Here is a 25,228-nt window from a genome sequence, read left to right as displayed (position 1 = left end):
TAGATCTCTAAAGCTCATGACAAGTGTTTCAATTGTCTGACGCTTCACCATAGGTGCTTCATCCCAAATTATTATTTGTGCTTTTCTTGTCGATTCAATATCATCACTTTGCTTTTACATATTTATGATGGTTGTCTCATTTATTTAAATAGGAATGTCAAATTTTGAGCGAGTCGTGCGACCCTAGGTTAAATCATATTGCTACACCATTTATTTATATTGCTAAGGCTACTGCACCTCATAATTTTGCTAGTAAATCATGATATAGGAATATTTTTCAGTTCCTTTAAGTCTATCCACAAAAAATAATTTTATGTTGTCAGAATCATCTTTTTGCAATATAGTCTTGAAACGTGCTCCTGATCAAGGTTTAGTTTTGATTGTGCATTGAATTATTTTTCATATGTACTTTTATGAAGTTTCCTATTATCTCTCTGTCCGATGAAACACAATCATCTAGCCCCTAATCAAGTTTTGGTATATCATATTTTCTACATTATTGCTCGTGCTCTCTAATAAATAACTAATAATTTTTAATGCACACAAATATTGATTATTAGATGATGTTATGTATCCTTCTAAAGTCATCTAACATGTCTTCATACTATGTTCCTACAACCTTCTAACATCGGTTGGATTATAATGCACTAATATAGTTGCTAATAAATTTCGGATAGCTTATAGTACTTAGAAGTTCGAAGATTGCTTCACCAAAATATTCTAAAATGTTGTTATATAAGTTTACTAATATTTATTTCGCAACTTCTTTTGAATGTTTTGAAACTTTCTTCTACTAATAGTAAGTTAGTAAGTAGGTCTCTAATGAAGAGGGGCCTATGGTTCATCAATAATAAGCTAAATTAAAAAATAAATAATTTTGTTGGAGTATAAATATTTAGTATGCCATATCGCTGGTAGTTCAACCAAATCGAGATATTTTTTCTGTTTTGTTCATGTCTTCGGCTCATAGCACATTGGATAAATTGATGGAGCATGATTTGGTTTATATTGTCTGATGTCACAATAGTTGGTTAATCTTTCCTTTTTCAGTAGTACAGTAAATACAAATATTACGTCAGAATTATATATTTTTTATTTAATAAGCAATATAATAAAGTTGATTGTTGAATTTAAATGCTTTACCTGATTGTTGATTTAATTCAACTTTTTAAGATTTTGTGACTACATTAAAATAATCTTTCAAGATTTTATAATGAAAAACTAATATTAGATATTTCAATCTTTTTGAACGGTCTTGATTAATCCAAAAAAAGGATACATCATTTTGTAATTTTAATCTTTTCCTTTTCTTTCCTTAAAATTAATTAACTTTTGGTGGTTTTAAACAACTAAGGAAAGTTCTAAGTAGTTGGTACATGTTTTTCTTTTTTTTCCTCTTTTTCTCTGTGACATGCGTAATAACAATCTCATATCTCTTAATAAATCTATCGATCGTTATCTAAACATCTCCGGACAATACAACATTCAAAAAAAAACAAAATATATTTAGAGGAAAGTTTACCTTTAATTTTTCCCCCAATTATATATTGAAAGAAAAAAGTAAAAAAAGAAAATTAGCATTTTAAATCTAACACAACAATGTGAACGTTTTGGAGTTGCCATGTTATTGTTATTGTCATGTTGATCTGGGGAAAGTAAGTATTTTTGTTCTGAATGTTACAATTGTAGGAAAATAACAATTTTTAGTTGGTATTTTTTTGTCAAAAGTTATTATGAGTTCTGAAATATTATTCTACATGGAATTGAATCTTTAATGAAATAAATCTTTGTTATAATTTTATGAAATCTATCATTACTTAACTTTAAAACTTTATATATTATAATTTTATCCGACACAAAATAATTTATAAAAAGAATAATCAGCTTTTGAAGAATATAAAATCAATTCGTTACAATTTGACATGATAAAAATAATAAGTTATTTTACTCTATATTTTCTTTGATTAACTTATTATTCCTTGCCTTGTCAATTTTTTATTTTTATTTTTAAAAAAGAAGCTTAAATAACTAAAGAAAAAGCACCCCAGAAGACCCAACTCACGCCCAACATCAATTTCCAATATAGAAAGTCTATTTCATCCGGAAGTAGTATTTTAATAGAATTTTATTCATATTGTTATGACCAAAATAACCTACAAACTTATGTGAAGAATAATGTAAAAAAAGAATATTTTATCCATTATTTAGGCAATGAATCTTGCCTTAAAATTGAAGTAAGAGAATAACAAAATCTGACGAAGAACAACCCTTTTAATCCTAATCAAACAAAAACTATTGGAATAGTTAATACGCGTTCTTGTAAAAAAATTTTGTTAGAACCCATTACAAATTAGGCATATTCCAGGCAAAATCTTAAATACTAAGTACAATTTCTATTACAATTATAACTCTTTATTTTAACGTATATTACTTTCAGTTGTGTCCTCTTCTTATGACTTTTAGTGAAAATTATTTTAAGATTATTTTGGTCTATCAACATTGTATTCGTGCTTTTATAATAATATAGATATAGATTTACACTCATCAACGTTGAAACAATAATTAAGTTATTAAAGGGTAAAATAGTCTTTCAACTTTTAGTGGGTATTTTCGTAATTCAATCTTGACTTAAAAGTTTCACACTTATAATATAGTATGATGTGTGTATTGAACTTATAGGAGACACTTAGCAAAACTGATTTGGGAAATCTTAGTATACTTTTGATAATTTTGAAGATAGGACTGATTTTAGAGTGAAGGCCTGGCTGGTTATGGAAGGTGATATGAATATTTTAGAGAAGAAGAAAGAGAAGTAAAATATACGTTCTTTCTGTTGAGTGAATGGATACGGAAGCAGTGAAAGGAAAAAAGATAAAAAAATAACGAGTGCATGTAGATTCATAGAATTTGATATCATCGATTTGGGGTCAAACTTTGATTCATTTATTGGCTCCTCTAGGAAGATGGTGAAAAAAAATACTACAAATAATTAGTTACTTATTATATGTCAATTAAAGTAAGAGTGGCGATATATTCTTAGCCTATCTCTCTTTAAAAGAGTCAAATTATGAAAGATTTGTACAAGTTCTCAGAGTTGATACTATGTGTCGATTGATGAATTCAGTTAACTTCTAATTCAGATCTAAGAGAGAAAGATGAAGACGAGAGAAGAAGAACTGAGAAAATGGAAATATCACTGTTCCATTGAGAAAGTATATTGTACAACTACTACAACTGCCCAACTAACATATATTTATACTAACTAATCTCTAACTCAACTACAATTACTACTATATACTCTAGTTAGCTAATTATGGTTTATAAATAACAACTAACTAGCACCAAGTGCTTGCCCTGTATCAATACATTCCTCAACACCCCCCCTCAAGCTAGGTCTAAGGAAAATGTTCTTTAGGCCTAGCTTGGATAACAAATGGTCATGCTGAATACAACTTAGCCCCTTCGTCAATAGATCAGCTAGTTGCTCAGCAGAAGGCAGATACACAGCCTCAACCAACCCCTGTTGTACCTTCTCACGAATAAAATGACAATCAAAGTCAATGTGCTTGATGCGTTCGTGGAAGACTGGATTCGCAGCAATTTGCATTGCAGATTTACTGTCACAATAGAGTGGAATAGACAAAGTGAGAGAGACTCCCAATTCATTGAACAGACCAACCAACCACACTATCTCTGCCACAGTCGATGCTAGACTTTTATACTCTGCTTCAGCTGAACTACGAGAGATAGTATTTTGCTTCTTGGATTTCCAAGATATGAGAGAATCATCAAGTGTGACCATATAGCCAGTCACTGGCTTCCTTGTGTTTGGGCAGGAAGCCCAATCAACATCACAATAAGCTTGCAACTTGATAGAACCATGAGATGATATAAGGATCCCCAGACTAGGATCCTTCTTCAAATATCTGATTACTCTAAAGCAGCCTCAAGGTGTGATGTCTTTGGAGCATGCAAGAATTGGCTCAAACATTGCACATCAAATGAAATATCCGGCCTAGTAATAGTTAGATAGAGTAACCTACCAATCAACCTCTGATAGGCTCCAGGATCAGCAAGTAAAGTATCATTGGTAAGTCCAAATTGATGATCAAATTCAGTTGTAGTTAACTTCTGATTCACCTCAACAGGTGCCCCTACAGGTTTTGCCCCTGCCAAGCCAGCATTAGAGATAAGTTCGAGAGAATATTTCCTCTGATGTAACAAAATCCCTTCCTTACTCCTCGCAAATTCAATGCCTAAAAAATACTTGAGCTCCCCCAAGTCTTTGATTTTGAAGTTTTGATGAAGTGCAGCTTTGGTGTCTGATATAAGAACAACATCATCTCTAGTGATGAGCAAGTCATCCACATACACTAGGATGATGACTATTTTCCCATTGATATATTTAGTAAATAAAGAATAGTCAAGATGGTTTTGTTTGAAACCTGACTGAAGAAGAGCAGTAGTTAGCTTAATATTCCATTGACGGGAAGCTTTCTTAAGACCATAAAGAGACTTGTATAGTCGACAGACTTGTGTCTTTCCTGCTGAATGTGAGAAACCCTGAGGTAGATCCATATAGACTTCCTCTTCCAAATCTCCTTGTAAGGAAGCATTATATACATCCATTTGATGCAGAACCCAAACTTTTGCAGTTGCAACAACAATCGCAGACCTAACTGTGACCATTTTCACTACAGGTGAGAATGTCTCTTGATAATCCAAGCCTTCCTTCTGACTATACCCTTTTGCCACCAAGCGAGCCTTGAATCTTTCTATATCTCCAGAAGCTGTGTATTTGATCTTATAGACCCATTTACAACCAATTGCCTTCTTGCCATGAGGTAGTGTTACTACTTCTCATGTGTGATTATCTTCTAGAGCTTGAACATCTGCTTTCATAGCTTCAATCCACCTCATATCTTTGGCTGCTCCATAAAAGGATGCAGGTTCAGTCTCTGAAGAAACCTTAGCAACATAGGCTTGGTATTTGGCTGAAAGGCTATCATAGTGTATGACATCACTGATTGGATATAGACAATGACTTGCAGAACTTGACCTTCCTTGAGGTCTAATGTAGTCTTTGAGCCAAATAGGGGGTTTAGTGGTCCTGCCAGACCTTCTCTGATAACAAACAATGGGTGGTCCACTTTGTCTAATATCAGATGGCACAGAAGCCTCATTTTCAACAACTGGTGCCTGTATCTCTGGAACAACAGTTGCACTTTCTTCTGCATTGTTGGGAATAGAGGATAAAGTTGCATGCATTTCATATATAGGAACATCAGCTATTGTGTCAGTGTGAGTGTTCCCAAGCTCTTCAACACCCCTACTATCAATAGGTGACAATATACAATCATTGTTGACTATGGAAGTTGATTGAGGGTACACTCTGAATTCTTCAGCATTATATTGGAAAGGATACATATCTTCATGGAAGACTACATCCATGCTCACAAATATAGACCTCTGCTCAATGTTGTATAACTTGTAGCCCTTTTGTGTAGGAGCATACCCCAGAAATACAGACCTTATTGCATGAGGACCAAACTTGTCTTCTTTCACTAAATTAGTAGCAAAACATAGACATCCTAGAACCCTCATATGAGACATAGAAGCTTGTCTGCCAAACAACACTTCAAATGGTGATTTGTTGTGCAAAACAGTGGAGGGTATCCTATTGATGATGTACACTGCTGCCTCCACACATTCCCCCTAGAATTGAATAGGCAAATAACCTTGAAACCTTATAGCTCTTGCTGTCTCCAATATATGTCTATGTCTTATTTCCACCACTCCATTTTGTTGTGGAGTGCATGGACAAGAGCTTTGATGCACAATGACATGCACTGAGAATAACTTATTGCAACTCTGATTAAAGAACTCTATCCCATTATCAGACCTAAAGCATTTTATCATCTTCCCAAACTGTGTTCTGACCATAATAATGAAGTGCTTAAGTACTGCAACTACATCAGATTTAAGATGCAATAAAAAAATCCAGGTCCATCTGGAGCAATCATCTATAATTATGAGAAAGAACCTTTTTCCATTATGAGTTAAGGCTTTGTAAGGCCCACATACATCCATATGCAGTAAATCAAAATAATCTACTGCTCTAGTAGTACTTATGGGAAACAGAATCCTAGCTTGTCTTGGCAATGGACAAACTTCACAATGGCTTATTCTAGTACTATCACTACTAGTGAGATTAGGTAACTTCTTAATGACTGAAAACGGAACATGTCCCAGCCTCTTATGCCACAATTCAATATCAGCTCTTACTACTGCAAATGACTTAGCTGGATTGTTTAATCTTCTTTGTGTATGAAGCACATAGAGCTCCCCTTCCTTCTTACCAATCTCCTTCTCCTTCACAGTGAAGAGATCTTGTAAAATACAGAAATCAGGATAGAAAGCAGCACAACACTTAAGGGCCTTTGTCAATTGAGACACATACAATAGGTTAAACTTGAATGCTGGAACACATAAGACACCTGTAATAGTTTATCCTCCATTCAGTTGGTAACTTCCAACACGAGACACTTTGGCTGAATCACCTATAGGAAGCTGGACACTACCTGCATTTCCTGTTATCACTTTGTCATGCAAAGTGTCTTGGTTACCAACCATGTGATTAGTGACTCCAGTATTCACAATTCACTTTTCATCAGACTGTTGAACATAGGAAACATTACCTGCCATATGTGCAGAAGCAAGAGTCTCTGAGACATGTGTTTTATTCAGCATAGTAAGGATTTGTTAATATTGCTCAGGTGTAAAAGCTGGTGCTGGTGCCCTAGCTGCTGTCCTTGTCCAAGTCCTTGTTGACCATAACTCTGTGATTTAGTTGACATTCCATCTGATGGAGCATAAGCACCTTGACTTGGAACACTGCTAGTCATATTTACCTTCCTCTTTGGCTTAAAATCTGCAGGGTACCCATTCAACTTGTAGCAGTTTGTCTTCAAATGCCCTTTCATGTTGCAATATTCACACCTCAATAACTTGTAGCAGTTGTCTCTTGTATCCCCTTTCATATTACAATAGTCACACTCCAAATTGTAGGTTTTCTTCATCTTTTGCCCCAATTTTGATGAGTACAAGGCTGTGGGATCTGATGAATCAGGAACATATGAACTATTACCAGCCACAATTTTCTGACTTTCATCTTGTAAAATCATTGCATACGCTTGATTAACAGTGGGGATTTTAGACTTCATAAGAATTTGACTACGAGCTTGACTATAACCATCATTAAGTCCCATCAGAAATTGCCATAGTCGCTGATATTATTGGTGATCTACAAACTTTTTAGACTTATCACAACAGGTAGGAGGTGGCATTATTGAGTCATATTCATCCAGAGATCCTTCAGTTTAGAGTAATACACAGAAACACTAGTCACTCCTTGAGTCAATGTGAAGATTTCTCCGTGAATATAATACATGCGTGAAGCATTCACTTTATCAAAGCGTTCACGCAGATCAGCCTAAATCGCGCATGCATTTGAACGAAACAGAACACCACTCAACAAATCATGACTAACATTATGCATAATCCATGATTTCACTATAGCATTGCATCGATCCCAGAGGTTAGCATACTTATCTCCATAAGTGTCGTAAGTGATGGTTCCATCAATAAAGCCCAGTTTGTTGCGAGTCAACAGTGAAACCTCCATAGCTTGGCTCCACATAGTGTAATTCTCCATTCCGATCAACTGAAAACCTAATGACAACGCTCCAGCTGTATCAGATGGATGCAAATACAGAGGATGATTGTGATAAATCACAATCGAGTTTTGATCGGCAACTTCATCAACCTCCATTGGAGAAAATTAGGGTTTCTTATCCAAAAACAGAGAACAAACAAAAAATATCGAATTATCTCTCATTCTTCAGCAAATTCACAATGAAGAACCCTAGATTTGATCGATTATCAGCTCTGATACCATGTCGAATTGATGAATTCAGTTAACTTCTAATTTAGATCTAAGAGAGAAAGATGAAGACGAGAGAAGAAGAACTGGGAAAATGGAAATATTACTGTTCCATTGAGAAAGTATACTGTACAACTACTACAACTGCCCAACTAACATATATTTATACTAACTAATCTCTAACTCAACTACAATTACTAGTATATACTCTAGTTAGCTAACTATGGTTTATAAATAATAACTAACTAGCACCAAGTGTTTGCCCTGTATCAATACATTCCTCAACATTATGCTACCACGGGAGCGAAGCCCATAAGTTTGATACTTCTTTAAGATGAAGTAATTATTATTTTATTTTTTATACTTTTTATCCCATTGTTTGCACAATCCAAAAATCATGGTAGATGAGGATAATACATAACTGTAGTAAATCAATAATTATATATATTCTTTCTTTCTATAAATTGGTTGTCTCTTTATTGAGTTTACTCCGTTATCTTTATTACCTTTTAGAGTAACCGTATAGAGATAGGAAAGAAAAAAGGAAGAGGAAAAGGTTAATAAAGGCAGTACCAAAGTAGGATAGGAAACACGGATAAAAGAAATACAAAAAATAGTCACAAAGGATAAAGAGGAAGTTGGTAATAGGGTTCATTTAGATGATAGAGTGAGATTAATGAATGGAAAAAGTTAGAAGAAGAAGAATAATGAAAGAAAAATAATATAAAAAAGGAAATAAAAGAAGTTCTTAGATACATATATTTGAATTATATTAGACTAGGGTTAAATCTCTCCCCACACATAGAATGTATGAAAATATATTGTTCATTTAATTTATAATTCTACTAAGAGTATCCAAATAGTGATTTTATCAATATGTACACTTAATTTTCTTATTCATATAGTTAAAAATTTTATTTTATCTGACTATATTTATATATAATTTTTTTATATTTAATAATATTTTATCATAATCACACGAAGCGCGACAAATTTCTTAGTTATTATTAATAAGAGAACAACAACAATTTGCAAGGGAATATGCCTATTTTCGTTTAATTGCGTGCTTCGTGTGCAAGTTGTTTTTTTTTTCCCGTAAAATTTCTTTTTGAGGAATCAGAGGAAAATGATTGTAAATGACTAAACGTTAAGAAATAAATCTGGTAAAAATAAGTGGTAGTAGCATTTTGTATTTTTAAGTTTTGTCATGCCCTTTAAAGTTAGTGTCAATAACTCCTAGAGAGAAAATTAGTGTCAACAACTCCTAGAGAGATGCAATTCTATGCTGTTGGATATGATCTATTTGAGATTTGAAAACAAAATATATTTGAAGTTGAGTTGTTAAAACAGTATTTGGAAGTTAATAATTTTAAAAATATTTACAGCACATTAGGTATGCATGTTCTCTTAACTTACCTGAAAGCATCTCCATGATCATAATGTAAACATGTACATTCAGTTGGATTTAAATTCCTAAGAGGAAGTACGCTATAAGTAAATTGATATAAGCTCGGAAATGAGATGTTACATCCCGCATTTTCGTACGTTAAAGTTTCGTCGTAAGCTAATTGATGAAAGTTCGGGAATGAAATTATTTGAGATTATAAGTATTACGCTATTTTAAATAAGTGATAAGTAAATTCGTGAAGGTTAAAGGGTAAACAAATCAAAGAAAATGAGTTTCGTTGAAGATTGTCGATTTGGGATAAAATACGGTCCGAGCCATAATACCCGGTATTTATGGACTAGTGTCATACAATGTACTACATGACCATGATAGTAAGATGTATAAAGTATGTTAAAAGTGAGTAGTATTTTAAGTAACTTGAGATAATTCTTAATTATATGGATAATTGACGAATTATTGAATAATGGGGAATTACCTAGTTAATTAATAAATTATTGGGTGATTAATTAAAGGAATTAGATAAGATTAGACCTCCCCGCCTTGCAGCAAGCCATCTAAGATATATGACTCTTAAATCAAGCCATCCAAGATATATGACTCTTAAGTCATTATAGGTTATGTGGCAAAGTCACGACTTAAGGATGTGTGGTTAAGCCACCACATGGAGTGGGGCCACACCCATTAAAATATAAAAAATTTCTAATTCAATGGAGTGACATATCTTTCAAACAATTCATGGCAAAGTCCCTAAAGTACGGTACAATTCTAAGCAAATGACTCTAAGGTACGGATCTTCAGCAATTCAACAAAGAGTTCATATCATCTTAAGCAACGTGAGATTTTGCGATTTTAAAGGAGTACGGTGCAATCTTTCTCAAGAATATCATACGGATTTTTCCTTACTTTGGTTTGTCGTTACGTGTTGTCGCAATTGACATGTGTTAAAGGGATTGTCGAGAGAATCGACTCAGGTATGTTAAGGCTATCCCTTCTTTCCTTTTGGCATGATCTATACGACACAAACGAAACGAGCAAATGCACAACTTACATAAATAACTCTATTCATAGAAGTATTAGAGGTGTCTATGTTCTTGAATTCCCATATGTCTTATTATTATATCGTCTTTTTATGGGTCTCAGAAAATACGTAAGTTGATAAAGTTTATTTCATGGTATTGATCAGAGGTATAATGGTCTTATGAAATTCTGAGAGATTTTCTTGGCGTGCTTCTCGTGCATTGCATTCATTTATACATGTACATTGACCCATGACCAGACGGTATTATATACACGTATATATGTATATGGGATATGTGAAAAGGTTACGGCGTTATATACGCACCACTACCTGATCAGCTGGTATACATTGATGATTTTGCCCATAGTGGACGAGATGATATGATGGGATGCCCTCAAAGGCTTGATGATGTTATGAACATATGTATCTATGCATGACAAGACATTCATATGCATATGCATATTCATGACACTAAAAGTATTACATAATTTATAGAGTTATCCAGACTTACATGTTGAGTCTTTTACTCCATGTGTCTCTCATGTCTATTGTCTATTATTTATTGATCCTTCATTCCTTACATACTCGGTATATTATTTGTACTGACGTCCCTTTTACCTGGTAACGTTGCGTTTCATGCCCGCAGGTCCCGATAGACAGGTCGAGAGTCCTCCAAGTAGGCTATCAACTTAGCGAAAGATGTTGGTGCGCTCCATTTGCTCCGGAGTTACTTGTTTGGTCAAAATGATTTAGACGTGTATTATTTGGTATGGTGGGGCCCTTTCCCGACCTTTATGATAAGTATGTACTCTTAGAGGCTTGTAGACAGATGTCATATATACGGATACTTGTATGGCCTTGTTGGCCTATATGTTAAGTATATAATGGATCACATTGGCCATATAGGCCCGTATGTCATATGTATGAGTTTCTATATCAGGTTTGGTCGTTCTATGTCGGGTATTCCCTCATGTTTACCCTGGTTATCTCATGACGCCCCTTCTGGCCCACTTACCTATGATGATGTAATAAGAATGATACGTTACATTGGTACTCGGTTGAGTAAGGTACCGGGTGACCGTTGTGGCCCATCGGTTTGGGTCGTGACAAAAGTAGTATCAGAGCAGTTCTATCCTGGGGTATCTACAAGCCGTGCCTAGTAGAGTCTTGCTTATGAGTGTGTTGTGCACCACACTTATAAGTAGGAGGCTATAGGGAATTTAAGACTGTCACTCTTTCTTCTTACTTTAGATCGTATAGTAGTAGAATAAGGGTGAAATTGTGATAGATAAAGGATGATGTTTGGACCTTCGATTGATTAATGATTTGCAAAAAAAATGATTTCATAAATTGTACAAGACTAAAATACCCACGTAAGATGAATCACATTGGGATGCTATAAAATACGGTTATGGAAGTATAATATGGCCCCTAGGTGGATCAGTCTAATCACTTCAAATATTCCTCGATGCAACATAAGCCCTAGTGGCAATGTCTTACGTAAGAAGTTTCAAGTTATCAATGAAAGATGGTAGATCAACATTGAGGTGAATCAATAATGGATGGATAAAAGTTACAAAGTATGAGATGAGATTATGCCATCAGTCTTAAGATGAACAGTAATGAAGAAGTGTTAAAAGACTTAGCTTTATGCATATAGGATAAGCAACGAGAGTAACCTGGAGTTTGGTCGCAGAACTCAGTAACGATAAATCAAAGTAAAACCTCGGTATAATATAGCCTACTTAGATGTAGTAAAGCTAATGACACCTAGAGGGACAACTTGACATAATTTTGTATATGTTCACAAAGTGAGGCCTAGAGATTGGCTAAAAGCTGGAGGAAAGAGGAGAGAAGCGTCGCATAGGCATACATACAAAGCTAGAGTAGTACAGGCTGCATGATATAAGGTAGAAATAGTTACGAGATTAGAAGGATTCTGATTACAAATCGTGGTATGAGAAAGAGGCCTAAAGAGGGGAATGCCATGGCCTTTGGATTTATTCAAAGAACAATTGCCTAAATGGGAAGGAGAATACTAAAGTATTCGCAAGAGCTATGAGTTATGAGAATGATAAGTGCATCTGTCAATATTCGAGGATGAATGTTCCAAAGGGGGGAATGATATTACACCCCATGTTTTCGTACGTGGAAGTACGCCATAAGTAAATTGATATACGCTCGGAAATTAGATGTTACATCCCTCATTTTCGTACATTAAAGTTTCGTCGTAAGATAATCGACGTAAACTCGAGAATGAGATTATAAGTATTACGCTATTTCAAATAAGTGATAAGTAAATTCGTGAAGGTTAAAGGGTAAACAAATCAAAGAAATGAGTTTCGCTGAAGATTATCGATTTGGGATAAAATACAGTCCGAGCCATAATACCCAGTATTTATGGACTAGTGCCATACAAGGTACTACATGACCATAATAGTAAGGTGCAATGACTGACTAGTCGTTTCATGAGTTACCGCTCTGTTTCCCCAATTTCTACTTCCTTGTGTGTTGTTCAGTTGTATTTTATCATATCGTGTTAGTGGTGTTGTGTTCAGAGTGGTCTTAGGGTGGAATGAGACACTTAGTCTCTTAAGTTGGTTATTTAGTTGGAAAAGTCAACCGAAAGTTAACTTGTGGGTAAATAAATCTTGAAATTGGGTTTTTATGGTTCAGATAGCTTCGTTAGGTGATTTGGGTCTTGGGAGCATGTTCAAAATGTATTTTGGAGGTCAGTGGTGGATTTAAGCTTGAATTGGCGGAATTGGAAATTTGACGTTTTTCAGTCGGTAGTGGAAATCTTGATATCAGGATTGGATTGGAATTTCAGAAATTGGAGTAGGTCCGTTGTGACATTTATGATGTGTGTGCAAAATTTCAGGTCATTCGGATGAGGATTGGTAGGTTTTTACATCATTTGCGGAATTCGGAAGTTTTGGAATTCTTAGGCTTGAATCCGAGGGTGATTTGATGTTTTGTTGTTGTTTTGAGTGTTCCAAAGGTTGGAATAAGTTTGAATGGTGATATGTGACTTTATGGCATGTTTGGTTGAGGTCCCAAGGGCCTCGGGATGGATTTAGGTGGTTGACGGAAGGTTTGGTCTTGAATTGTTGCTATAGATATTGCTGCTTCTGTTGTTTCCACACCTGCGGAGTGGGGACCGCAGGTGCGATGATCGCAGAAGCGGGAAGCAACTGCAGATGCGGAGTTTGTCGTAGGTGCAGAAGCTGGTGACTTACGTTTACATCGCAGATGCAGTTATTTTGACCGCAGAAATGGCCCACAGGTTCGTGAAATGGACCGCATGTGCGAAAGTGCTGGGAAAAATGTATAAAAAGGCCCCTTCGCGATTTTCACCCATTCTTTCACCATTTTTGTGCAATTTTGGAGCTCCAAGCCGGGAATTCAAGAAGGAATTGAGGGTTTCAGTGAGGTAAGTTGCTTGGACTTTGTATTTGGTGTTTGTGATGAATTATCCACTACTTAATTATAAAACTAGTGGGGAATTTGAGGTGAAATTGAAGGTTAGAGCTTGAGTTTTGAAGAGTATTGATTGGGGATTTGAGGGGTCATTTGAGGTCCGATTTTGATAATTTTTGTATGTATTGACTGGTGAAGGGATGAAGATTCTAGTGTTGTAATTTTTATCGGATTCCGAGGCATGATCCCGGGGGTTGGGTTTGGCCAATTTCAAGATTTTTGAGTTAATTTAATTATTTTCGCTTGGGCTTTCTTCCGTTAGCGTGTATTATTGATGTGATACTAATTTTCGTTAGATTTGGAGCATTCGGAGGCCGTGTCGAGAGGCAAAGGCATCGCGTGTTAGAGTTCGGCCCGGTTTGAGGTAAGTAAGGATTGTAAATGTTGTTCTGAGGGTATGAAACCCCGGATTTCACATTGTTGTACTAATTTGAGGTGACACACATGCTAGATGACGAGCGTGAGGGGCATGCACTGTTGGGGATCGTGACTTGGTTCGTCCCGTAGCAACTATTAAGTTGTATATTTGACTGAAACTACTTGATACTATCATATGTTAGACGTATTACTATGTTTTGGGTTGAATGCCATATTTGGGCCTCGTGCCAACTGTTTGGACCCTTATGGGCTTTTTTTACTAATATTCCTCACTATTTTGATTTAATAACAGTACTCAGTCATGCCATATTTTACTGATTTCATAATTCAGTCTTATTTACTCTGATTTGATGCATAAATGATATGTTTGGGATGAGCACCCTATTTTTTTACTGTTAGCCCGAGTGGATTGAGAGGTTTTTGACTGAGTAAGGCCGATGGCCTGTGTGGTGAGGATATCAGTGGACAGGCTACGCGCTGCAATATGTTTTACTGTTTTGTGATATATGAGAGGCTGTGGGCCTGATTTATTATGCCACGAGATGGCTTGTGATAACGCTTAGGCTGTAGGTGCCCTCCGAAGTCTGTACACCCCTAGTGAGCGCGGGTGCCCAAAGTGAGTGATATGTTGTTGCCCGAGGGGATGATTCTGATACATGTTGTGCCCGAGGGGTTGATTATGAGTGATTGTGAGGTAGCCTGAGGGGCTGGTTTTGTTGATATTATGCTTGAGGGACGGTTTATGATACATGTCTTGCCCGCGAGGCTGTTTATGACTTTCATCATTTTTATTCTAAACTTCATTGATTCTCTATTGAAACTATTAGGAAGACATTTTTTTCAAAGAATTTTACTGAAAATGATTTTAAAATAAGTTAAATAATTTCTATACTATTTTGGAAACATACCGTATTTGCTGTAGTGTTATGACGTGGAATTATCTGATTTCTTACTGCTCAGTTTTCATTTACTTTTATTACTTACTGAATTGGCGTACTCACATTACTTCCTGCACCTTGTGTGCAGATCCAGAAGTTATGGGTCATGATAGCGAGCGTTGATCGTTCATTCAGCAGGTCTTTCGAAGTCGGCAAGGTAGCTGCACGGTGTTTGCAGCCTTGCACTTCTCTCTCTTATCTTCCTTAGACTGTTTTTAGTACCTCTATTTCCGGTCTATGATAGCCTTTATTGTACTTAGACAGACCTTGTAATGGTTTGTGACTTGTGACACCCCGATGTTGGACTTGTGTTATTTTTCCGCACTTGTTTTTAGACTCATGTTATGATATCATATTAATTAATAGCTTAACAATGTCTTTTATGAAATACTAGTTGGATTTTGGATTTGTGTCGGCTGGCCTAGTATCACGATGGGAGCCATCACGACCGGGTCGGTTTTAGGGTCATGACAAGTTGGTATCAGAGCCTAGGTTACATAGGTCTCACGAGTCATGAGCGGATTTTAGTAGAATCTTGCAGATCGGTACGGAGACATCTGTACTTATCTTCGAGAGGATGTAGAACCTTTAGGAAAACTTCAAATTCTTGAATTCCTGTCGTGCAAACCTGTTGATTCTGGTAACTAAACTTCTGTTATTCTATTCTCTCACAGATGGTGAGGACACATGCTACCGGTCAGGACGTACGACCACCAGTACCACCAGTTGGGGAGACTAGAGGCCGAAGACGCGGTCGAGGCCATGGTAGGGGCAGAGGTGTATCCCGCACAACAACTAGGGCAGCACCTGCAGATCCACCAGCCGCCCTAGTTCATGATCAGGTCCCAATTGCGGATGCTCCAGCAGTGCCAACTCAAGGACTGGCCGTGCCTATTATTATCATAGGCCTTCAAAAGGCCCTAGCCCAGATTCTATCAGCGTGTACTGGCCTGGCTTAGGCGGTCTCAGTTTCTACGGCCGCAACTACTTCTCACGTCGGGGGAGGCATTTAGACTCCTACCGCTCGCACACCTGAGCATGTCATGCAGGAACTTCAGACACCGAGGGCACCTCCAACCCAGCTGGTTGCAGCTTCTTAGGACTGTGTAGCTCCTGTTATGCCAGAGGACGAGCAACGCAGATTGGAAAGGTTTGGTAGACTCCAGCTCCATCATTTAGTGGTGCTGAGGGTGAGGATGCATAGGGTTTCTTGGATAAGTGTCAGAGGATCCTTCGGACCGCACACATTCTGGAGACTAGTGGGGTCTCGTTTACTACTTTCCAGTTCTCCGGGGCTGCACTTAATTGGTGGGAGGCTTACGGGAGGCATAGGCCGGTTGGTTCAGCGCCCCTTTCTTGGCAGCATTTCTTCATTCTCTTCCTGGAGAAGTTTGTACCGGAGTCTCGCCGATAGGAGCTGCACAGGTAGTTCGAGCAGCTTCGTTGGGGTGATAGGTCTATTACACAGTATGAGATGCGATTTTCCGAGTTGGCTCGTCATACAGTCTGGTTGGTTCTCATAGACCAAGAGAGGATCAGAAGGTTTATAGATGGCCTCGGTTTTCAGCTTCAGTTGCTCATGACCAGAGAGAGTATCTGGTGCTTCCTTTGATGACGTTGTTGACATAGCTCGATAGATTGAGATGGTTCTTGGTCAGGAGAGGGTTGAGAGGGAGGCTAAGAGGCATCGTGGTCAGGGTGGATTTAGTGGGACTCCTCATGGGGGTTAGTTTTAGCATGACAGAGGCCGTCCATTCAGGCATGCTCAGTCATCTCGCCCAGTTTATCGTGGGGCATCATCGGGCCATGGTTCTCACAGTTTTCATCAGGGCCATTCCTCACTTAGTTCCCTTCCAGCCCAGAGTTGGTCCCGTTCTCTATCAGTTTAGGGCTCTTCCATGCCAGGTTCTTCCGCTAGTCATCCCGGTGCTAGGGGTTCCTTTCAGTCCCTGTCTCTAGCACTAGGGGGTTGTTATGAGTGTGGAAAGTTGGGGCATATGTGCGAACAATGAAATAATCATCTTGGGGGTCCGTCTCAGTTGAGGAGTCAGCCATCGACTTCGGCACCAGTTACTTCACCACCCACCTACCCAGTTAGGGGTGGAGGACAGTCAGCTAGAGGTTGCCCTAGAAGGGGAGGTCGATCAGGTGGTGGTCAGGCCCGTTTCTATGCACTCTTAGCCAGACCCGATGCTATTGCTTCAGATGCGGTGATTACAGGTATTGTCTCAGTTTGCCACCGAGATTCCTCTATGTTATTTGATCCTGGTTCCACTTTTTCATGTGTGTCGTCATATTTTGCTTGTTATTTGGATATGCCCCGTGAGTCTATTATTTCATCTGTTCGTATATCTACTCCGGTGGACGATACTGTTGTGGACCGCGTATATCGGTTGTGTATGAAGACTATTGGGGGTTTAGAGACCCGAGTAGACCTTCTGTTGCTTTGTATGGTGGATTTTGATGTGATATTAGGCATGGACTAGTTATCTCCATGTTGTTCTATTTTGGACTATCATGCTAAGACAGTGACGTTGGCGATGCCGGGTGTGCCACGGATTGAGTGTCGAGGTTCGATTGATTATATCCCTAGTAGGGTGATTTCATTTTTAAAGGCCCAGTAGATGGTTGGGAAAGGCTGTCTTTCATACATAGCTTTTGTGAGGGATTTCATTGTAGAGGCTCCTAGTATTGATTTAGTCCCGATAGTGAGGGATTTTCCAGATGTGTTTCCTGCAGACCTACTGGGCATGCCACCGGATAGGGATATTGACTTTGGTATTGATTTGGTGCCGGGAACTCAACCTATTCCTATTCCACCGTATCGTATGGCACCAGCAAAGTTGAAGGAGTTGAAAGAGCAGCTTCAGGAACTCCTTGATAAATGGGTTTATTCGACCTAGTGTGTCACCTTGGGGTACGCCAGTTCTATTTGTGAAGAAGAAGGATGGAACGATGAGGATGTGCATTTATTATAGGTAGTTGAACAGAGTCACAATCAAGAACAAGTACCCTCTTCCTCGCATTGATGATTTATTTGACCAGCTTCAGGGAGCGAGAGTATTCTCCAAGATTTATCTTCGGTCAGGATATCACCAGTTGTAGATCGAGGACTCGAATATTCTTAAGACAGTTTTCAGGACCCGATATGGTCATTATGAGTTCCTTGTTGTGAGCATGTAATTTTTGCCCTATACGAACTACTCCTATAAAATCCTAAGAAAATAGATTTTTTCTTAATTATTTGCCATTTTTAGGAATTTTGTAGAATTTTATTAATTGTTTGCATTTCTGTGCACGTTTAATTTTATTAAAAACCATGAAAAAAATGCCAAAAATGCCATGCATTGCATTTAGGTTTGTTTTTACATTTTTAGGATTAATTAGTTAATTATTTGCTTTATTAAAAATGAAAATCACAAAAATGGCCCATTTTTATATTTTTTCTTTTTTCTTTTTAGATTATTGATTTTTCACTTTTAATTTAGGATTAAGTGATTTTAATAATTTTTTTAATTAGGTAATTAGTTTAATTTCACATTTTTAGATTAATTTAGGTTTTTTAATTTAGGATTTCTAATTAAAAAAAAGAAGAAGGAAAAAGGAAAAGAAAAGGAAATAAGGAGTTTAATTAATTGAGTTTAAATTCGAAACTTGGGCCTTTTTAAAGCCAAAACCAGTCCAAATAATTACCCAAACCCAGGCCCAAATACCCTTTTACCCGGTCCACCCTCGATGAATTGAAATGACGCTGTTTCCTACTCTTTCAATCACAGCAGTTGGATTCCTTTGATCCAATGGCTCGAAACTGATCTCTAATTTGATATATAACTGTCCGAATTAAGAGCCTCCCAATTCCTATCCCCCCTTCAGTTCATCTCTTTCACCCAAACTAAAAGAACCCTAGCCGCCTTCACTCCCCCACCGTCTCTGCCATCGGAAATCGCCTCACGGCGGTTTCGTTGTTCCAAATGGCCCCAAATCAAAACCCCTGACTCCCCCTCATCTCCTCTTTATGAATCTCCAGACCAATCCCCTCGAATCACTCTCAAACACCTCGAATCTCAAATCTATGTTTCGATACCAAAAACCCTAACTTTTCCAAATCACCCCAAAATTAGACCCCATAGTCCTTACACCCCTCTGAACCCTAAACTACAACCAAGTCCCCAAAAACCCCAGCCGTTTTCCTCGAATTTCCAATATGAGCTCTTGCACCCTTCTCTTCTTGGTCAGAGTTTGGGCATTTGAACTCCAAACTTTCATTAGCCGACTGTTCTTGTTGGGAACGATCTGTTAATGTTAGTTCATTGTTCATTTACCCCTTTTGCTTCAAAGTTTGGTCAAGATTCGTCTGTTCAAGACTTGTTTAGTCCGTTTGGAAATAAATTTGGTAAATCTCTTTGCCTTTCTGTTCTCCTTTCCTTTTCTGAGAATCCTCTCCATCTCCTTTCTTTATGTTTAGTCGCATGTTTTAGGTTTGTTTTTGTTTTCTTTTCAGAATTATTTTGTGTGTTTATCTTTGCATCTGGTGATTAGTTTAGTCAACATGTTTAAAATTTCATCATATTAGAATCTGTTTGTTCTTCATTTTTAGGAGCCATCCCCATTTCAATCTTTGAACTTGTTTAAAATCAGTTTCTTAGGGGGTTTAATTAACCCAGTTTCAATTAGTGATTCGTGTAGTTTAAATCATGAAATAGCTTCATTTTGCTGTTGTTAATTTCTTTTTTGTTTGTTTTGAATCATCTTCTAGTATACTGAAACTGCATGTTTAGTCTAATTTTTTTAAATAGTTGTTTTAATGCATAATTAGCTTAGGTTCAGTTTTATTCAATTTGTTTTGTTTGTTTGTTTAAAGTCGTCTGCCTATGCTCATTAAAAAATGATAATCTGAAGAGCATTGTGAAGTTTTCTTATGAACTTCGTTCATTTTAGAGGTTAGGTTTATGTTTTAATTTGCTTAGGTCAGCTTTGTTGTTTGCTTTTGATTCAATTACTGATATTAGTCCATTTGTTTCTGTTTGCCTTAGTGTGTAAATCAATAGAAACCTTAGGGACCTAATTGAACTAAAAGAATTTAGGTTAAAGTTGAAATAGACAGTAATTCAAAGGTTAAAAATGGACTTTCACGTAGGCCAAAATCAGAAAGTTCTAGTGTTTAGGACAGCTATCCCTCTCCTTAGCAAAAGTTTGATATTGGATAAGAAAAAAGGACATACATCTGTCAAAAGATGCTATACTATCCTGAAAAATTCAAAATATTAGGTTAGAATATGCCTTTTTTGATGCTCTTTTGGTACACTTTAAAAAAAGGAAACATTCCCTCACTCACACAGACACATTTAACATCATTCTCTACACAAAATTTCTGAAAACACATATCAGATTTTGAAAAACCTAAAAGAATACTAAAAAAATTCTTCTCTTTTAAAATTTTTGGGCTTTTTGGTTGCAAGATGATTTGAGTTGGAGTGCTGTGATACTGCTATTTATTTGGCTGCTTAGTTTCATTGGTTTCTGCTGCCTGTTTCTGATGCTATTAAGCTTACAAAAGCTTGGTTTTCTGACCTTTATTTGGTCATTTCTCTGCTGTATTTTTCAGTTACAAGGTACGTAACAATGTTCATCTTAAATAGAATTAATTTTGAGTTCAAAATTTGTGCTTGGAACTTGTTTTGGTTGGCTGGACTTTGATGTTAGTTTTGGAAACCATGATTTTGTTGAACTTAGGGTTGATGAATGTCAATAATCCATGTGTTAATATTAGCTTAAATGGCTGTTGAATTTGATCATGAAATCTGTAATATTGTGCTGCTGAAAGTCTCTTTAGAATGGAGTTATTTGACTTTTAAAGTGAAGACTATGTAGCATAAGTTTAGTCCATGAATATATAAAAACTTATTTGGTACTTTGGCATTTACATTTTTCTTTAGAAAAAAAATAGGATGTGTAAGTTGCATGAATAAGTTGAAGTTTGCAGTTTCAACTTTAGCTTTATATATATAGATATATAGCTTCTATAGTTGTTTTCTGCATATATTACTGAATGAGGTGATATTAACCTGAGGATATTGAAGGGTGTTGTTGTTGGTCACATGGCTATATTCTGCAGATTTGGCCGCCAGTTGGCCAAATCAGCAAGATGTAGGCCAAAGAGTGGGATTCTGTTGCTGGTAGCATGCTGGAAATGATGGTTTCTAATGGTGAATCAAGCTTTTGATGGATAAATCATATCCAAAAGGGGCAAGTATTCACTAGCTATCAATTGCGTGGAAATTGTAATAGAATAATTGATATTTTTCTCTTGTATGATCAATTTCTGGTGTAGTAGATCAAGAGTAATTCTCACATTGTTTCTTTTTTTTTTTTAAAAAAGATATTATGTAATAGCTGCTAGTTTAGTGTCAAGATGCTATAAATGTAACATGACTTTTTGAAAATCAGTTGAGCTTATGCGAATTCATGATGAGATTGAAGTAATTAGTGGCTTGATGATAACAATTTTGCGTTGATGATTGTTATTTGAAATCAATTTTGAGCAGAAAGGTATTTTGAGCATGTTATATCAAGTTTCATAGCTGTAAATTCATATTGCATGATGTTCTATTTTTTGTTAGTTGTGTTATTTAGCCAAAGTCGACTTTGGGCCTGATTGATAAAATGACCCAGTTGAGGTCTAAACCAGCCTGGACACTCTAGGCCATTGGGCTTCAGAGTTGACCCATTGAAATTCGAAATAGATTAACAATCCAACGTTGCATACTATTTTGCCTATCTTAATTAATATATTGCCCCAGCGCGTAGGCTCTAAAGAGAACATTGAACCAGTACATGTGAATAAGTATATGCAACGATTGGAGTCAAATGTGCAAACTTTCTGATTTACTAGCCAACAACTTACTCAACCTGGGCCTTCTCAACGATTTCAAAAAAAAATAGATTTTCTGCTTTAAATGTGATTTTGACAAGATGTTGATTTTTTAACTATTGAATTACTAATAGTTGAATACATTCTTTTAAAATAAATTGAGGTGTGCCATACACAAATAAAATTCATAATTCATGGCTCTCATAAGATTAGATCAAGAACTCACACTTGTAGAAAAAAATTTGAGGTATGCCATAAATAAATTAAATCATCCATGACCCTCACAAATGTTGCTATTAAAAATCAAATAACCGTAGTTTGCTTTAGGCTCGATTTAGACTAGTATTGTGATTATGTATACATTCGCGTAACATAATTGCAAATTTAATTCTAAAAGTAACTCGAGCGATGCGTTCACAACTTCTTCGAAACTTCTCTTAATAAAATAAACAAAGCAATATTAATTGTGGACACGTTCGCGTGACATGATTTTTGATGCGCCAAAGGAAATGAGTATACGTACGTGTAACTCAATTCTTTAATTACGAATAAATTAAGTGATTAAAAGCAGTAAATTGATAAATGCACATAGGTCCTAAAAATGAGTAGTTAAACAATTTAAGCCAAGTATAAATCGCTAAGCGACCATGCTAGAACCACGGAACCCGGGAATGCCTAACACCTTCTCCCGGGTTAACAAAATTCCTTATCTAGAATTTCTGGTTCGCAGACTTTTAAATAAATTCGAAACTTCCTTGATTTGGGATTTAAAATAAACCGGTGACTTGGGACACCAAATAAACTATCCCAAGTGGCGACTCTGAAATTAATTAAATAATCTCATATCGAATAATGTCACTTAAATTGGATAAAACTCTCATATACCTCTCGGGGTGTAAAAAGGAGGTGTGACAGCTTTGGCGACTCTGCTGGGGAAAGAACCCAGAATCTCCGGTTTAGGGTTCAAGAATTCGAGTTTGTTAATGTGATTTTTACTTGGCTTTATTGTTGATATTACTGTATTTTGTGGACTTAATGTACTAATTGCCATTTACCCCTTTGATATTACTTGAACTGTATTTAAATGTCTTCTTACGCCTCCCTTTTGAGTCTTCTAAAAAATGGTGCTCACGTTTGCGTGACCCACATTTATGTTAGAGTTATACCAAATAGAACGGGGATAGGCAAACAACAAGGCTGGGCAGACTTTCGTGCTCCCAGTACGTTGTCCCCTCCTCGACTCGAGTTTGTCTGCTCGGGTAAGCCAGGTTTAGAACACAACCCCAGGTTTAAACTTAGAATAACATAACCTCATGTCGGATCCCTAGTAGGAACGATTATTTGCATCACATGCATTTGACCTTGGAGACTCAACACAAGGGTTGGGTCCGTCTAGGACAGGTGTACCCATAATAAAGACCATCCTGATGCATCCTACGTGCTATGTAAATATTTATTTGTTTCGTTTTGCGTGTTGAATGGCTAAGAAAAGGAAATAAAGAGAAAAACCAAGAGTGAGGTAGGATAGAGAATTTATCCAGTTCTAAAAATCCCGGTATTTGAAAATGTCTTGAAACTCTGCCAAATTTTTTGAAAAAATAAGGAAAAAGGGAAAATGTATTTAAAAAAAAAGTGAGTCAAATATCATATTTTTTATTTTAAAATTGACCGAACTACGCAGGTCTGATTTTCACCGGATGTGGGATACATAGGCAACCCACATAAGGTTCGGCCTCATTTTTTACAAAAACAAATCATCACGTAAAGTGTAGTTTAGGGCTTTGGTCAAAAGAATAAGCCGACCCAGCTTCAGTTGTATTTTTAAATCGTTCTTACCGGAATAGCCTTAGATTATCTTTTAATTGTCGAAAGGCCATTCCCGGAAAAAACGGGCAAGTCTGTATGTAAGGTGTCTTTTTCCATAAAATACTTCCCCCAGCCTCAAAATTTGTTTGGAATTGTGAAGGGGCCACGTTTACAAAAACGACCATTTTTGCTAAAGTAGCATAAAAGGGATCTTTGCCCGTTGATTTTCTTTAGAAATTGAAAACTTATTTTGCAAAAAGATTCCGCAAGAGTCAACCCTAACCTTAACTCTCTACAGGTACAAATGAATACTGTCCATAACCCGTTACAAATGGATGCTGTTCAGAACCCGTCACAATTGGTCATAGAACAGGCTCAGCTCCAGTTTCGCATGTGGTGGAATGATTTAGATAAAGATGGCCAGGATTGGGTGAAAAAACAGTTGGGTTCCCTTATAGACATCATGAGCATCGAACCACAGGAGGACTTAATCAAAGCCTTGGTAACCTTTTGGGATCCTGTCCACAATATGTTCCGTTTCTCCAATTTCGAGCTCACCCCTACTCTAGAGGAAATGGCCAGATACATTGACTTTGGCCAAGACTTGAGGAAACAACAACTTATTCCCGAGGGCTCCCTCTGTGCACAAGTTCTTTGATCTTCTGAATATAAGTAAGCAGATGAGAAGGCCCATGTAAGCAACAGATGTTGTTCTTTCTACTTCTTATACTTCAGGTTCAGGCACTCAGTTGGGTTTGAAACGCATGAAAAAGGGTTAAATAACAAACAAGATAAAAGCACCTGGCAGATTCATCGTTAGTTCGCTTTCATTGTGGCGTTCTTGGGAATCATGGTCTTTCCAAATGCAAAAGGGACAATAGATACTCACATGGCCAGAATTGCACAAATCCTCACTACCAAGAAAGATCACACACTTGTTCCGTTAGTGCCGACAAACATTTATCGGGCATTGACTTTGTGCAAATCCGGGGCTCAATTTTTTGAGGGTTGCAACATTCTTCTTCAAATATGGTTGATCGAACATCTCCGCCATCACCCCAAGTTCATGAGTTACGGTGCGGATGGGAACAACTTCATAAAGAGTTATGAGGAGAGGGTGAAAGATTACAAAACTACAGAAGGTTTTGAGGCTTGGGTTTCCTACTTAAGGACTTTAAAGGCAAGTCAAATTGAATGGACTCTAGGTTGGCTTCCGATAACAGAAGTCATATACATGACAGCTTCAAAAGGCTACTTGATGATGATGGGCCTGAGGAGTATCCAACCATATGCACCACAAAGAGTTCTAAGGCAACTGGGAAGGTATCAAGTGGTACCCGAAGATGTAGATTTGAGTACCCAAGTCATTGAGCTACACCCAGAAGCA

The 25,228-nt window shown here is 37.0% G+C and overlaps 1 protein-coding gene across 1 annotated transcript; it reads right to left on the bottom strand.

The window, feature by feature from the left end:
- Positions 1–7,345: 7,345 nt before the first annotated feature.
- Positions 7,346–7,831, bottom strand: LOC142181889 (uncharacterized). The gene is made up of 2 exons (XM_075255533.1): positions 7,550–7,831; positions 7,346–7,492 (listed from the first exon to the last, which is right to left on the bottom strand). The coding sequence occupies exons 1-2, from the start codon at positions 7,829–7,831 to the stop codon at positions 7,346–7,348; spliced, it is 429 nt and encodes a 142-aa protein (XP_075111634.1).
- Positions 7,832–25,228: the final 17,397 nt, after the last annotated feature.

The sequence above is a fragment of the Nicotiana tabacum genome, chromosome 6, assembly GCF_000715075.1.
Source record: "Nicotiana tabacum cultivar K326 chromosome 6, ASM71507v2, whole genome shotgun sequence".
In the NCBI taxonomy this organism is placed as follows: Eukaryota; Viridiplantae; Streptophyta; class Magnoliopsida; order Solanales; family Solanaceae; genus Nicotiana; species Nicotiana tabacum.
This window is presented reverse-complemented; position numbering and strand designations above follow the sequence as displayed.